The sequence below is a fragment of the Corythoichthys intestinalis genome, chromosome 1 (assembly GCF_030265065.1).
Source record: "Corythoichthys intestinalis isolate RoL2023-P3 chromosome 1, ASM3026506v1, whole genome shotgun sequence".
In the NCBI taxonomy this organism is placed as follows: domain Eukaryota; kingdom Metazoa; phylum Chordata; class Actinopteri; order Syngnathiformes; family Syngnathidae; genus Corythoichthys; species Corythoichthys intestinalis.
The window spans coordinates 82375913-82393160 of NC_080395.1; the positions used below are offsets into that span (position 1 = coordinate 82375913).

The 17248-nt window shown below is 39.2% G+C and overlaps 1 protein-coding gene across 3 annotated transcripts in view; it reads left to right on the forward strand.

The window, feature by feature from the left end:
* Positions 1–4522: 4522 nt before the first annotated feature.
* LOC130919843 (mitochondrial carrier homolog 2-like) overlaps positions 4523–17248 on the forward strand; it is a 52290-nt gene continuing 39564 nt past the window's right edge. The window contains exons 1-2 of one of the 3 annotated variants that reach the window (XM_057842435.1): positions 4523–4615; positions 7575–8331. In XM_057842435.1, coding sequence (XP_057698418.1) covers positions 8236–8331 — 96 coding nt within the window. In that variant the 5' untranslated portion in view covers positions 4523–4615; positions 7575–8235. The other 2 variants (XM_057842443.1, XR_009064022.1) reach the window with 2 other exon arrangements.

Sequence of the window (17248 nt, forward strand, 5' to 3'; positions counted from 1 at the left end):
AAAGACCTCACCGAAAAAGCGGGAGTGTATCAAACTAGCGATCAAAATGCAAACGAGCGTGAATGGCGAGCAAATAGCTAGCGAGGAGGAACGCGACAGAATGCTGCCAAATTGCGACCTCATAGAACGTTGACAGCGGCAGGTTTATGAAGCTTGGCACCTTTTTCTTGGCCAATCAGCAGCGGCAACGTCGTCGGTCCGTCCTGCGTCGATCAGCTTCGTCACAGTGGGAGGGGAAGCAGCCAGCTGGCGGAGGCGACGATCAGCTGACTGGAAGAATCTCAGAAAATTAACCATTAAACGGCCAGGGCCGTCACACCAATTGAATAATTAACAGTCAGGATATGAGCAATTGTTTCTACAAAATGGAAAAGCGACAAGACTTTTGTCAGGGACTGTAGAAAATGGTTTGAGAGAAAGCACTGGAGACTTCGAAAGTGGCCAGCAATGGGTTCAGACGTGAATCCCCTAGAACACCTGTGGAGAGATCTGAAAATGGCACCCTTCGAATCTCAGAGACCTGGAGCAGTTGGCCAAAGAAGAATGGTCTAAAATTCCGACAGAGCATTGTAAGAATCTCAATGATGGATACCGGAAGCGGTTGTTCGCAGTTACTGTATTTTGTCTAAAGCTTGTGCTACCAAGTGTTAGGCTGAGGGTAACAATACTTTTGTCCGCCCCATTTTTGGAGTTTTGTGTAAAATTATAATGATTTTTGTGTGTGTGTGTGTGTTTTTTTGTATTTCAAGCCAAATAAATGAAGATATTACTACCAAAGCATTTGTAATTCCAATCATTTTATGGGAGACTATTTGACAAAATTGCAGGCGTGCCAATACTTTTGTCTACGAACATACAAACATCTGCTTCACAAAACAGTCAGTTTTATTTTTTTAACACATTAAAAAATAATAATAATGATAATAAATGCATTGTTGTTTCCATGTTATTTCCACAAAAAGAGCACAAATCATTAATATAAAAAAAATTAGCATGAGAAAGATTAGTTGTATTTATATTAGGTAAAATATTGAAATGTACGACCTTTGCTTTACTGGAAATACAGTACAATATTGATATGCTAACAGCCTAGCTTTTCTTCAGTTTACACATTCAATTTGAGAGTACCAAAAAAACCCTTCCTCTTGGAACATTTTTGTTATTTCTGTTTAGTATCTGACGTATATGTTTATTGTTGCACTTCATATCCGATATTTCAATTCCATCCAATGTAAGACTATGCTCAATTAACTCCTTTTTGCCATATTTCAGATCGTTTTTAATTAGTTGTATCAATTCAACTGGAATTGCATTTATTACTAAATTAAAGTCTGCACGGAATTGGAAATTATAGTACAGTGCAGTATACAGTGTATCACAAAAGTAAGTACACCCCTCACATTTCTGCAGATATTTAAGTATATCTTTTCATGGGACAACACTGACAAAATGGCACCTTGACACAATGAAACGTAGTCTATGTGCAGCTTATACAATAGAGTTAATTTATTTTCCCCTTAAAATAACTCAAAATATAGTCATTAATATCTAAACCCCTGGCAACAAAAGTGAGTACACTCCTTAATGAAAGTTGTCAATATTAACATTTGTACAACATGTCAACTGTCAATACTTTGTGTGACCACCACTATTATCCAGAACTGCCTTTATACTCCTGGGCATGGACTTGACCAGAGCTTCACAGGTTGCCACTGGAATGCTCTTCCACTCCTCCATGACGACGCTGAGGAGCTGCCGGATATTTGAGACTTTGCGAACCTCCACCTTCCGCTTGAGGATCCCCCAAAGTTGTTCAATTGGGTTCAAGTCTGAAGACACGCTTGGCCAGTCCATCACCTTTACCCTCAGCCTCTTCAGTAAAGCAGTGGTCATCTTGGAGGTGTGTTTGAGGTCATTGTCATGCTGGAACGCTGCCCTGCGACCCAGTTTCTGGAGGGAGGGGATCATGCTCTGCTGCAGTATTTCACAGTACATGTTGGAGTTCATGTTTCCCTCAATGGAATGTAACTCTCCAACACCTGCAGCACTTATGCAGCCCCAGACCATGGCACCCCCCCCCCCCCCCCCCCCCACCATGCTTGACTGTAGGTATGGCACACTTATCTTTGTACTCCTCACCTGGTCACCTCCAAACATGCTTGAGACCATCGGAACTAAACAAATTAATCTTCGTCTCATCAGATCATAGGACATGGTTCCACTAATCCGTGTGCTTTGTTGACATGTCTTCAGCAAAATGTTTGCAGGCTTTCTTGTGTACCGTCTTCAGAAGACGCTTCCTCCTGGGGTGACAGCCATGCACACCAATTTGATGTAGAGTATAGTAGGCGTATGGTCTGAGCACTAACAGGCTGACCCCCCACCTCTTCAATCTCTGCCACAATGCTGACAACACTCCTGTGACGATCTTTCAAAGAAAGCATTTGGATGTGACGCTCAGCACGTGCGCTCAGCTTCTTTGGACGACCAACCCGAAGCCTGTTCTGAGTGGACCCTGCTCTTTTAAAACGCTGGATGATCTTAGCCACTGTGCTGCAGCTCAGTTTCAGGGTGTTGGCAATCTTCTTGTATCCTTGGCCATCTTCATGTAGCGCAACAATGCGTCTTTTAAGATCCTCAGAGAGTTCTTTGTCATGTGGTGCCATGTAGGATCTTTCAGTGACCAGTATGAGAGAGTGCGAGAGCTGCACTATGAATTTGAACACACCTGCTCCCAATGCACACCTGGACCTAGTAACACAAATGAGTCACATGACATTTTGGAGGGAAAATGACAAGCAGTACTCAATTTGGACATTTAGGGATGTAGTTTCTCAGGGCGTACTCACTTTTGTTGCCAGGGGTTTAGATATTAATGGATATATTTGGAGTTATTTTGAGGGGAAAATAAATGAACTCTATTACACAAGCTGCACACAGACTACTTTTCATTGTGTCAAAGTGTCATTTTGTCAGTGTTGTCCCATGAAAAGATATACCATAATTTTCGCACCATAAGGCGCACCTGACTATAAGCCGCCACCCACCAAATTTGATACGAAAACTGCATTTCGTCATAGATAAGCCGCTCTGGACTATAAGCCGCAGCTATCCTCACTGTCAAAGTGTCATTTTGTCAGTGTTGTCCCATGAAAAGATATACCATAATTTTCGCACCATAAGGCGCACCTGACTATAAGCCGCCACCCACCAAATTTGATACGAAAACTGCATTTCGTCATAGATAAGCCGCTCTGGACTATAAGCCGCAGCTATCCTCACTGTATTATAAGTGTCTGTCATAAGACTAAATCAACTACCATGAAGCTTTGAATCAATTGGCTGCAAAGCTTTATTGCTTCAAGAAGCTTCATTTGGCAATCACTTCTCTTGGGGGAGACAATCAACCTCTGCTGTCAACACTGTTGTCGTCCAACATGCCTACTAGCATGCATTGCAGTGCTACAGATGTAAATCACAATCAAAATTCATGTTCTGTGCTAATTATTTCTTCAGTTACTGTTCTAGTTGTTTCATTAAATGCTAGAAATGGAATTTGGTAACACTTTATTTACAGTGGCGCCATAAGACCATCATAACAATGACATGACACTGCCATGAGCATTAATGAATGCTTATGACAGACATCATTTTGTGTCATCTGGCAAATTATCTCACTTTTGAATGAATGTAAAAGATTCTAGCTGGACATGGAGTTAGTGACATCATTTGCCGGATGACAATTAATGACATCTGTCATAAGCATTCATTGATGCCCATGATAATGTCATTATTATGACGGTTTCATGGCAGTCTTATGACGCCACTGTCAAATAAAGTGTTTCCTATTAACCCAAATAAATCAACAAATAAGCCGCACTGGACTATAAGCCGCAGGATTCAAAATGAAGGGAAAAAGTAGAAGCTTTTAGTCCGAAAATTACGGTACTTAAATATGTGCAGAAATGTGAGGGGTGAACTCACTTTTGAGATACACTGAATGAAAACCGGTGTTCGGCCATTCCTTACTACACGTCCTTTTACACAATGCTCAGCGCCTTGCGCAAGCATCCGCACGCATGCACACATCAGTTAGAAGCGACGAGTACTCACTGTTTCTGTTTTTATTTGGTTATTTAGAAACTTTTCACTGCCTCATAGATACTTTTTGCGTACCCTCTCATACTTTTAACCATTGTGTTTTTTTGTGTTAGCTTTGAAGCAGTTGACCACATTAGTCACGTAGCCTTACCTAAACCGTCCTTATTTCACATAACTACATTTAATATTTTTTTAGTACGTTATCCCTGTATGCATCTAAACAAAACAAGTTTAGAGCGCACGGTAGTACTTTGGGTGTCAAATTCGACTAATGTAAGACGTTTCCCCGATGTAAGAGATTTTGGCAGAACACCGGACTTGATGCACTAGGTGGCGTTACTTTACTCAGTGAATGCTGGGTTGACGGTGATGACGTAAGAAAGTGCAGAGAACACTTTCCGTTTCCGGTGAAGCTGCAGAACTAACAATGGCGGACACGTGTGGCCAAGTAATATTGGGCTCCGGCCTCACTGTCCTATCTCATCCTTTGATGTACATTAAAGTACTGATTCAGGTAAGAGGTTCGAATTCGGCTCAGAAGGCAGTAGCTGGGAATATTTTTCTATTAGTACGTGAAATGCTTTTCGGGGATATTTCACGTTTGTTCGCAGGTTAACTCCAAAAGATGACCTTATCATCTTAGTGATTTGTTTAAACAGAAATGAATAATTGACTTTTAACTTACAACGTCCTACCCATTAGGTAATTCATCATGACACGCTTCTTTTACGCCACGATTAAGAATCGAGTACATGTTTGTTACAGCACGACAGCACAAATGTTTACGGCTCTTCCGCCGCGATTAATCTTCACAGTACATGAAGTGTCCGTTTTGACCTGAACTTTTCTCGGCGCCCGACAACCATTTGTGTAGTTATGCTACCGGTTTAATTTCAAATATACACTAACCTTTGATGAAAATGCATCTATTGCATTACCGTTCAATACGTCGGCTAGTTTACAGAGCTAGCAGTGGTCGCACGGAATCTGATTGAATTGATGAAGCGTGATTCCAGTGATACCAAGACGATTATTGTATGACAAGTATAACAGGTTTCAAGGTTTGCTCTTGCGTTTTGCGCTGCGCACCTGCGGCCGCAGATATATACAGTATAGCTATCATCACAGAAAGTTGCTGTATAGGCCATAGTCTTGTTTTGAAGCTGACAACATGGCGTTACCACCACTGCTAAGTTCAAAGCTGTTGATGATATCAATGGTTGGGGACTTTTCAAAGTGATGATGAAAAATGATGAGTGGATTTAATTTGTACTAGTTGTATATGAAATAGGAAGTTTCTCTGATGATGCCATATAAAGACATGTCTAGCTATTACGATAGTACAAGCGCTGTGCCTTGTGGTCAAGTGACTGCAGTTAATGCCGTAAAGATTCAGATGTTTAACTCTAGAACACTTTCGATATAAAAAGTAACATAACTATTGGAGGGTGCTTTTTACCTGACATAAAATACTCTGCAAAAAGTACTTATCATAAAAATAGATCAAAATATGATAAGATATTGTAACATTTTTGCAGTGGCCATAGCAATATTTACAATGTTTTACATAGTTCAAGTCATGCAAGCCGTTTTAAATGTTTATACTTGAATGCTTATTGTTTACAAGGTATTTTTATCAGGGCTGTCAAACGATTAAAATTTTTGATCGAGTTAATTACAGCTTTAAAATTAATTATTTGTAATTAATTGCAATTCAAACCATCTCTAAAAAATGCCATATTTTTCTGTAAATTATTGTTGGAATGGAAAGATAAGACACAAGACTGATATATACATTCAACATATGGTACATAAGTACTGTATTAGTTTATTATGACAATAAATCAACAAGATGGCATTAACATTATTAACATTCTCTTAAAGCGATCCATGGATAGAATTAGAAAGACTTGTAGTTCTTAAAAGGTAAATGTTAGTATAAGTTATAGAAATTTTTTTATAAAAACCCCTCTTATTTTTTCGTTTTATTAAAATTTGTGAAATTTTCAATCAAAAAATAAACTGATAGCTCGCCATTGTTGATGTCAATAATTACACCATGCTCACTCATGGTGCCGAAAGCCTTAAAATCAGTTGGACCCAAGCGCCAGCAAAGGGCGCCAAACACCAAAAAACAAGTAACAAGCAGACATTACACTCTGCTGTCATTTTAATCTGAGCGGGGCATGTGCGTTAATTGTAGGAGTGGGAACCTCAGGGCACCTCACGATACGATACGATTGGCGATACAAGGCTCGTGATAACGATTATCCCACGATATCACGATGCAGCGATTATCGACATATTGGTCAGAAATTTGATACATGATATTCTACGATACAACTGTTGAAACGGAAAAAAAAGATATTTCAAAATAGAAAAAAAATACTGTTTAAGTCATTTATTAAACAGTGACACCTTTTCTGTGCAACGTTGCTGTAAAATATGAATCTACTACTGCAAATTGTTTACCTGCATATATAGAGGAAACAAACCACAACCACTGATATCTCTTGGAGAGATCATGTTGAATGGCACCCTTAATTTCTTTAAAGTTTTAAATCTTCTTAAAAAAAAAAAAAAAATCAACAGTGCTGTAGGTGTCAGTCAACAGTTGAGCTTGGAGTGGGGAAATGATAAAATTTGTGGGTCTTTTCTTCGTATATAACCTTTGTTGCGGAAAAAAAAAAAAAAAAAAAAATGGTTTGAGCACTTCCAACATCTGCCTCAGCATTTGAGATGTTGGACTCAGTCAGTCACATTCTTCCTCACTTTAAAAACAAAGAAAATAAAACAAAAAATATTTGCTACGTAATAGCTTTTGAGTTGAAATCCTGATTTTTTTGTGTTTGAAGTATTGGGTGAATTTAAAAAAATATGAATGAACTGAATGTATAGAAATAAAAAATAATTACCCATTTTTAATATGTAGGCTACATTAATTATCATGCGCATTACCTTATATATCTTGGGAGCTATTCAAACCATTTTTTTAGGTTATTGTATCATAATGGCAGTAATAAGTTTGTGTAGTAAACTAGATGGAAAGTGGTTCTCAAATAATATCAAATAAATCAGTAAATTCATGTAGGCTTGTTCGATATTCATTTTCATCAAGTTTAGGGTCCTGGTTTATTTAATATCACTCAGCACCAAATATCATCAAAATAATACATGTAAATTAAAAAAACCAATAACATTGCAAAACTTTCTTACCTCAAGTGATGAAAGCGAAGCAGTGAAGAAATCCGTGTCAACTTCTTCACCAGCTGTCAGTGAAACTTATTTTTGTTAGACAATTATTGCATACAGCAAAGTCCTTGTTCACCTTACTTCCTTTCTTGTTGGTGTAAAATCTGAAGTGTGTCCACATGTGTGATTTGTAGCAATAATTTTGTCACTTTTTTCCTCCACCGTTCCCATGAAGCTTTATTTTTTTCAACCCACTTTGAGCTTCCTCTCTTCTTCTCTAGACGACTTGTACGCACTTTACCTTCACCGCCACTCTTGAGCGCCCCTAGTGGACCGCCAAGGAATTGCTCAACAAACATTGAGCAGTTTACAGAATCCAATGGCCAATATGTCAAATAAAAGTATCGATACTTGGCGGTAGCATATCGATAACCTATCGGGTTGCAAAATATCGTGATATATCGCTACTTGTATAGCGTTCATTTTGCCTACACTTATAACCGAAGGACAAAATCCATCCAGAAAACAAATGCAACTCAATATATGAAATTCCATGCAAATCATGCAATAAATCATACATCGGGGAGACAGGGAGGAGCTTCATTACAAGAAAAACAGAACACAAGAAGGAATGTGAAAAGGAGACAACAATGAGACAAACAAGGGCAATAAAAGATCAATCCCAATAAGAACATCACAAATCAGCCATCACCGATCACTGCAAAAGGGAAAACCACATCATGGACTGGGAAAAGGCCAGAGTCATCCGCACCGAAGAAAACAAACATCAGCGCTGGATCAGGGAGGCCATTGAGATCCGCAAGCGGGGCCCGAGGACCATCAACAGGGACGAGGGGGCATACATGCTCTCTACGACCTGGAACAGCATCTTGGAAGAGTGAATGGGCAGCAGAGGGCGTGACTCGCCTGTCATCCTGGCAGATGAGTCCCGCCTTCATCCATCAGCTGATAAAGACGCGTCACACCAACATCAGTGACCCTCTGACGAAGGCGGAAGTGCCCGCCGAAACATGTCAGGTAAATAAAACGACCTACAATTGCCCGGGATATATCGCTGTATCGAGATATTGTCACAGTCTTAGTTAATTGCATCAAATATTTTAACGTGATTAATAAGCCTGAACGATATATCGTTTAAACATCGCCATCGCGATATACGCGTGCGCGATAGTCCCATCGCAAGGATGTGCGATAGTTTTTATTTTTATTAATCCACATAAACCCTGCTTTCTGCTCTGCGCAGAGCCTCACACCCTCCCTCTCCCAGTTCTTCGAACCTCACAGTTACTGCAGCACTTGCTTATTAAAGTTAACGATGCTGGTATCTAGAGCAGTGCGGTAAACCGAAAATCCACCGTTACCGAAATTCTTCACGATGATGTACGTAATTTTGACCATGTCGGTAAATTCGGCAATTTAATAAAACAAGAAAATAGTCTTTTTATCCCGCTTTGTTCGGCTATGTTCATTCCCCTTTAAGAAAGAAGTCAGTGTGCTTACATATGGAGTCACGTGGTTTTCAGGAAGCCAAACAAACAGAAGCCTGGTAGGCTAACGCTAGCGGCTAACGCTACAAGCAAACATGATGGAGTCGGGCTTAAAGGAGCTTCGCCAAACTTTCACCCGACATTAAGTAAACTCTTGGTGGGTTCCAGACGGGTTTTCACCCGCTGTCCTCCCTGGTCCTCACGATTTCAGGAGAGGATGCTTTCAGTGCTTTCTTCTGGTAGCCAATCCACAGGCTAACGCTAGCGGCTAACGCTACAAATGAACGTGATGGAGTCGGATAGCGGCTCTAACCTTGTCGAAACGGCTGAAATTAATGAGTGGACTGGGCACGGACTTCATCTAGCAATCATTATGTCGCGTTATTTGTTATCTCTGTGATTTCTCTGAAATCTTTCACGATGGTAAAGCACTCAGCATAAAGTATAATCCAACAGTGAAGCCTATATATAATATGACAGTTTAATCGCCACAGCTATTTTTCTGTATGTGTTTGCTTGATTCTGCCATCATAAAATCTTAAATGTTTCATTGGCATCAGAGCAATACAGCTTTAATCTGGTTGTGTCTGCGTGGGGGGGTACATGTATTAAAAAATGTTCTGGAAAAAAAAAACCTGAAATCTTGACGTAAACACTTGTGTTGAATAATTATGTCACAGCAACCATTACCAATAAGTTGTCTGAAGTGTACTGTTAAAGCTGCAGGTCATTTGTGTTAAAATGACATGTTTGCACAGTCGTCAGATTGATTTTTATAATGTTGTACATTTTTCAAGTCTTACAGGGTGTTATAATGTTCACACTAGAATTGTTATTGTTTACAAGATTTTTTTTAATACTTAATGTTTAGACTGCATGTGCAATTATTAAATTGAAAGCTGGTAAATAAATTTAAAGAGAAACGCTTAATTTGTATTCCATGCATTGATTCAAATTTTCAAATTATATAACAGTCCGCTTGGGCGAATTTATCGTCATTCATCGTTATCGAGGTAAATCTGCTCAATTTACCGTGATACGTACTTAAGGCCATATCGCCCAGCCCTACTGGTATCTTTGATCTTGCCAAAGAAGCGGACATCACAGCGCAGCAGCTGTCAATCATCGTTTAACTTGTTAAACAGTTTCTGCAAGGAAGCCGCTTTGAATGAATGTGTGTGGATGTGTGTGTGGGGTGTGTGTGTGTGTGTGTGTGTGTGTGTGTGTGTGTGTGTGTGTGTGTGTGTGTGTGTGTGTGTGTGGAGACGTTTGAGACATATAAATTAAATGCCAGAAGTGATTATGAGGAGTTTGTAATTTCTACATGTCCACCAAGAGTCACAGCAAAGGTAGATAAACAGAAGTATTTCATAAAGCTAAGCATTTTTCTACTACAGTACTTTATTCTTGTTTAAAAATGATTTGGTTGGACAGTTATGTTTAAAACTGATCATAATTATTACATTTGAAGTGCTTAAAACCATTTATTAATATGATTTTTTAAAATCATACTTTGGGGAAAAAGTGAGAAAAAAAACATGCCTTATATGTATTTCTTTCCAATGCTAAATCTGAATAGATACATTGAGCACACACACAAAAAAATAAAAATTTGGGGGGCGGGGGGCGCAACTTCGTGGTTTTTCACTTATCGCGGCGGGTTCTGGTCCCCATTAACCAGGAAAAACGAGGGATCACTGTACACTGGTCATTGTGAGCCATCCAAAGTCTTTCCAAACAGCTATTCAAGTCATCTAGTGAAAACTTCTCTAAAAAATATATATATATATATCGCGATATAATAACGCAAACTAGGCCTGAACGATATTGGAAAAAACTATTGTCGCGATTTTTTTTAGGTTTGCAATATATTGCGATATTATATTGCGATATTAAAAAAAAAAAGATCTATCTTTTTTAAAGAAATTTTCACTAAATGACTTGAATAGCTGTTTGGAAATACTTTACATAACACACCGTGACTACAGTGTATTCATATAATACCGTTTAATTTGTTAATGATGAAGATTTCTGTATGAAGGTATCCAGGAAGTCATGTCTGCACAAAATAGATCATTTATTGAATACAATATTTTACACTTCAACAGCAGCAAATACATTAAATGATAAATAAAAGAGCAGGTGCATTAGTCCCCTTAGTTTTTGACAAAATATAACAAATAAAAACTTCTGTAAAATAACAACAAAGTTGTCAACATATTTGAACAAAAATATTAAATATGACAAATAAAAGAGTTGTTCACAAACTATAACAATAAATAAAAACCTCAGTAAAACAACAAAGTTGTCAACATATTTGAACAAAAATATTAAATATGACAAAAGAGTTCACAAACTATAACAATACATAAAAACCTCAGTTAAACAACAAAGTTGTCAACATATTTGAACTTAAATATTAAATCTGACTAATAAAAGTGCAAGTGCATTAGTCCTCTGAGTTGTTTACACAAAATATAACAATATAAAACTGCAAAACGGCAACAAAGTTGTAAAAATATTTCAACAAAAATATTAAGTATCAAAACTTTATGTGCAGCTGTACTATATATAGTTATTTGAAAAATACGGTTTACAATAAATTTAAATATAAAAGAAACAAACTCAATTGAACTTGTAAATAATTGACCTGAATAACTGCAAATAACTGTGATGAATAACAGAACCATTTTAACTCCCAAATTTCCTGCCTTCCTGATAGCTGTCACATTAAAAGAAGAAAAGACATTCCTTCAGCTGTGTTATGTATTTGTCTGCATATCGTCCACCTTCCTTGCTCAGCAATTCTCAACTGGGTCTCATAGGTTTTTGGCCAAGACTATTAGTTTATCCACTATAGCAGGCTTGAGACAATAACGTTGGCACGTAACAATGTTCCCACCTGTGCTAAAAAGCCTCTGATGGGGAGCTCGTAGCAGGAATGCATAGATACCTGCGTTTTAAATGGTCCCACATGTTTGACAGATTACTTCTTGTTGAGGCAACCATGGCGAGGCACTGTCGACAGGGCTGTTTTTTGTCCCTTATAGTCTTGTTCTTGCCAAAATACTTCCAAAACTCCTTTTGGATACAGTCTTCCTTGCTCCTCCAACGTGTTGATTGCTTGCTTTCACTTTGAGAACGGGCCCTCCTCCCTCCGCTCTGCTGTTCGGCCCCTCCTCCCTCCACTCCGCTGTTGCAGGGGGAGGGGGAGGAGCCGATGACTTGCTGGAGAGAAAGAGAAGCTGTGCGCTTTTTTTCCCCTCTCCTTCCTCAAAACAAACGTTTGTGGATTAAAAAAAATGAAATTAAAAAACTATCGCACGTCCTTGCGATGGGACTATTGCACATGCGCACATCGCGATGGCGATGTTTAAACGATATATCGTTCAGGCCTAACGCAAACCCCCAAAAATAGCAGCAATAGTTTTTTCCAACATCGTTCAGTCCTAGTGATTAATTTAGAAAATTAACTACTGCCCGTTAACGCGATAATTTTGACAGCCCTTATTTTTATATACAGTGGTACCTCGACATCGCTTCGACGCATGTTGACAGCCCTTATTTTTATATACAGTGGTACCTCGACATCGCTTCGACGCATGATCTTTTCGACATCCGACTTACAATTTGACTCACCATTTGTTTCTACATGCGACGACATGCTCGAAATACGAAGGATTTTTGACAGCGCCCGAGTTTTTGTTTTCCCGCAAGATGGATGCACGGCGGATTTTCTCGTGAGAGCAATCAACATGGGTTCCAGGAATGTTAGTGAAGGTGGCAAAAAAAGGAAAAATGATAGAAAACTATGAGCATGGTGGGCGCGTAAGTGAACTGGCTTGACAATACGGCTGTAGAATGTCTACAATCTCGTCGGTCGTCCTCTGACCTCCTTTCGCCAGTCTTCATAAGTTAAGGCAGTACTTCTCAAATAGTGGAGCGCGCCCCGGGGGGGGGGGGGGGCGCAGAGCGATGCCGGGGGAGGCGCATGTGTCCTCAGGAAACATTCTTTTTTTTTGGGCCGTAGCAGAATGTGCGCAGTATTTTTGAACAAAGCAAGAGCACACAGAATAGAGATATGAAGAGCTGTGCGCCGTTTTCGAAAGCCGTTTTCCTGCCGGACTCACGCAGCAACCCACTGTCTTCTCCGGGTCTCTCGTGTCCGCCCGAGAAGTTCCATTTTCGGCTTGGGATCGTCACGATGACCGCCCTCACCTACGGTTCTCCCTCGGCCGCTGAGAATGCGCATTTTTCGGGCCGTTTGCCTTTTGGCTTTGACTTTTAATAAAGTGGGAGATGAGGAAAGACCACTGATTACTGTGTCTAAAATGATTATAGCGGATAGCCGGAAGCCAAATCAATTAAGACGCCAATTAAAGACATTAGACCCCAATCTCATTGATAAGCCGCTTGATTGTTTTTCAGTGAAAACGTGCCGAATATTGCCAACAATCGTCCCGCTTTGTCCGTGTTATATCAGCAAACCAGAGAGCACTGTTCGCATGCTCAGTGCTAAATAACCCCACACCATTGCAAAGGAGGTGATACGGTGAGCAGCGAAAATAATAACAACTCCTGTCCAAAGACACTTTTTTTCCATTTTATTCAGTTTTGTTTTTTCGGTCAAATTTTTTGGCATATTGTCCTTATGAGTTAATGTTTCTAATCAATTTGAATTTGTTATTTACTGATTTTATTACATTTTATGTTTTGGCATCAAATGGTCAAAAATGTACCTTTAGTGTATTTTTACAGCTTGGATGTGACTTTTTTTTTAATTCAGGCAAATTGATGCGCGTTAAGTATTTTCTGTTACAAACAAAACAATGTTGATAAAGTTATACTTTATCATAAATTGATAAATGTTACTTTTTTTTCTTTAATAGAAAAAAAGGACACATTGTTAGGCAGAGGCAAACGTATAATAGTAATTTTATAAACAAATGATCCTATTTACAGTGGCGGCAGAGAGTTCGGGGAGCGCAACAGAAAATAATTGAGAAGCACTGAGTTAAGGTGATAGTTATTATTGTAAAATCGCCAGGATTTTAATCATTTATTTCAGAACTTATGCAACACAACATTCCTACTAGAGGTGGGAATCTTTGGGCATCTAATGATTTGATTACGATTCAGAGGCTCTGATTCAATTATAAATCGATTACTGATGTTGGCTGTGGGCAATCGTAGCCAGGAATCGAACCGTTGACCATTTGGTCACAGGACAACTCGAGCCACAGCCGCCCATTATTATTCCGATTTTTATTCAAAATGTATTATTTTTTGTGCTCTGTGTAATTGCTATTTGTAATAGTACCAGCAGTATTTATTAATGATTTAGTGTAAAGATACACGATAATATCGGTGGCCGATAATTATCGGCCGATAAATGCAATTATGACGTCACACAGATAATCCAGATAATAAAAAATTCAACCGATAATGCAATCCGATAATTATATACTTGATTTAGCCTCCAAATGTGCACAACCGAAGAATTCAGCACGCCGCCTCCTCAACCCCTCCCCTCTCTGAAGCCCCTGAGGACGGAGGGGTTGAGGAGGTGGAGTTACACGACAAAAAATAGTTGAATATTATGGCGGCTGTTACTAAAAAAAATGACGCTTTCGCCATTTGCGAAACATGTACCGCAGAAGTTCCACGAGGCCAGAAGAAAGCGTCCTCATTCAAAACCACTAACCCAGCATCCATTTAAAACTGCATCACAAAGATTTTTGGAACGAATACCAGGCTGCTGCTAGCGGGAATGCTAAAGCTATTGTAAACCCTAAGTTAAACTAGGGGCTTGTGACGATACAGAGTCGGGTTGTTCGGGAAAGCAGCCCTAGGCGGGTGGTAAACTCGCATCTAAGGCTAAACACCGGCACGACTGGAGACCGATAGTCGGCAAGTAGCCGTCTTCCGACGGAGCCCGCCGCTCTGGCCGGTGTTGTGCCGAAAAATAGCAGCCCCGCGTGAAATGTCCCCCCTGACGGGAACGCTTATTTATAACGCTTTATTGAGGTGAAAACATCAAATGTTTTCATGGAGCCGTTACAGTAATGGATTAACGACTGTAAAATCACTTTTAAATAAATAAATTAGACAAAATACTAGTACTTTATTTTACTAACAAATCGTGGACTGGGCCACATAACCATCTTTGAACAGAAATGTATTAGTCTACAGGTTTTCACGACCATATCTCAATGACAATCACACAGTTATGACATTTAGTTCAAGCAGAGTAAAACAATACATATATTCAGGGTATAAGAAAATCGTTTCCATGTCCATCGATTGGTAAGAAAAAGCTGTACGAGTGACGTGTGGGCACTCAACAATAAAATAAATAAACAAATAAATAAACGCTCAATAAAGCGTTATAAATAAGCGTTCCTGTCGGGGGGGGGGGGGACATTTCACGCGGGGCGGCTATTTTCCGGCACAACACCGGTCCGGCAGGCCGCCGCCGCCTCGCTGTTGGCGGGGCGGGCAGAGCCCGGTTCCCCGGCTTCAGGACCTCCGGCGAACACCCCGGTTTCTCGAGCGTTCCCTCACGGCGTGTGAGCAGAGCCAGGCCCCGAATACGCCACGGCAAACCGGCTGGTGCGAACGGATTATCCGGTACGAACGTAGCCGCCGCCGAGACGAGACACAATTTTTTTTTTTTTTTACCGAAATGAACCGAGAGCCAAAGCCCTGGATAAAAAAATAATGCAGTTTATACGACCACCATTCTTCATGAAAAACATGCCAATCACATTTTCACCACTACATTTGGAAAAGTGATGTCCAGTAAGCAAGCTTACCATGACGGCACAGTGGTTAGATGATAATTTAAACATGGAGAAAACGAAGTCAGCCCGTCAATAATGCATTCATTATGTAAAATGACGACCGGTCAGATGACTTTGTAATGCTGCCTTTATTTTCGGCTTAACAAAACTCAGGCACAAAACAACACGCACGGAGATGCGAGCTCCAACTGCATCCAAATCGTACTGCCGTTTATCATTTTAGCTGCTGTAAAGCGAATGTCGCGACTCGTGAGTGCCGCAAATGTAAACAAAGCGCTGCAGAATGGGTACATGACATCTCGCTCTTTTGAGTTAATCATTTTCACAGTGTGCAACAAAGCATATAACATTAGCAATCACTTTTCAAATCGCTCTTTTGAGTTAATCATTTTCACAGTGTGCAACAAAGCATATAACATTAGCAATCACTTTTCAAATTAATTTAACTTAATCGTCTACTCAATTACAGTCACAGTAGATAATCTAAACTTATTGGCACTTATTAACACTTATTAATTTAAATATGCACATTCCTGTTGTAATGAAATAACAATAATATTCTGTAGCCACAAATATTCAAAATCTTTTCTTCTTCCAAGTTTTTTTTAGGATTAAGTATAATAACGTATTGCTTAAAATAAGGCTGTTAAGATTATTTTCAGATAGCTATTTTTCTTCCAAGAAATCTGAGAGAAATACACCTGAAGCGCTGGCAGATAATTTATTTCCAACAGATTTACACTTAAAACTGACTAGTTTTAAGGAAGTGTGTTTTGCAGTGTATTAATGTTATGTTAGGAATGGCTTACTTTTAAAGGCATTTTTGTGCAACTTTACTATGTAAGTAATTGTTGCCAAAAGTTTACCATTACACAATGTCAGACAATGTCATTATTTAGATGTTGGAATTGACGACTTGTTCATATTTTATGTTGGAAAAAAAGAGAGCAATAAATTATATTTTTGCACAGTAATATTTTCTTTTGTTTAAGATTGTACATAAATCTTTTAATAGAATTATCGGCTTGACATTATCGGTTATCGGTAGGAATGAGGAGGAAATGATCGGTTATCGGTATCGGTTGAAAAATGTATTATCGTGCATCACTAATTTAGTGTAGCTTTTCGGGCTGTGGAACGAATTAATGGAATTTTACTGTATTCTTATGGGTGCTCGACATATGACCGTTTTGACTTGCAAACAAGGTCCTGGGACGAATTAACTTCGCATGTAGAGGCACTAATGTACTTATGTTTACAATGAATGTACAAATGTTAAATATGCTAAATTGAAAGCTGGTAAACAAATCAACGAGAAATGGTTCATTTATATTTCATGCATTTATTCAGATTTTCAAATTACCGTATTGGGCCAAATATAAGACGGTGTTTTTTGCATTGGAATAACACTGAAAAAGTCTTATATTCGCGGTCTAGACATTATACCCATTCACGATGCTAGATGGCACCATATATCATTGAAGCGATGTTAAGTCTTGACAGATCTCAGCTACTCTCCCCATTCACGACGCTAGATGGCGCCAGATGTCATTGAAGCGATGTTCTGTCATGACAGATCTCAGCTACTCTGTTTAGTTTAACCAGTTTGCATTATTTTGTTGCAACATTTTTCCTTATTCAGAT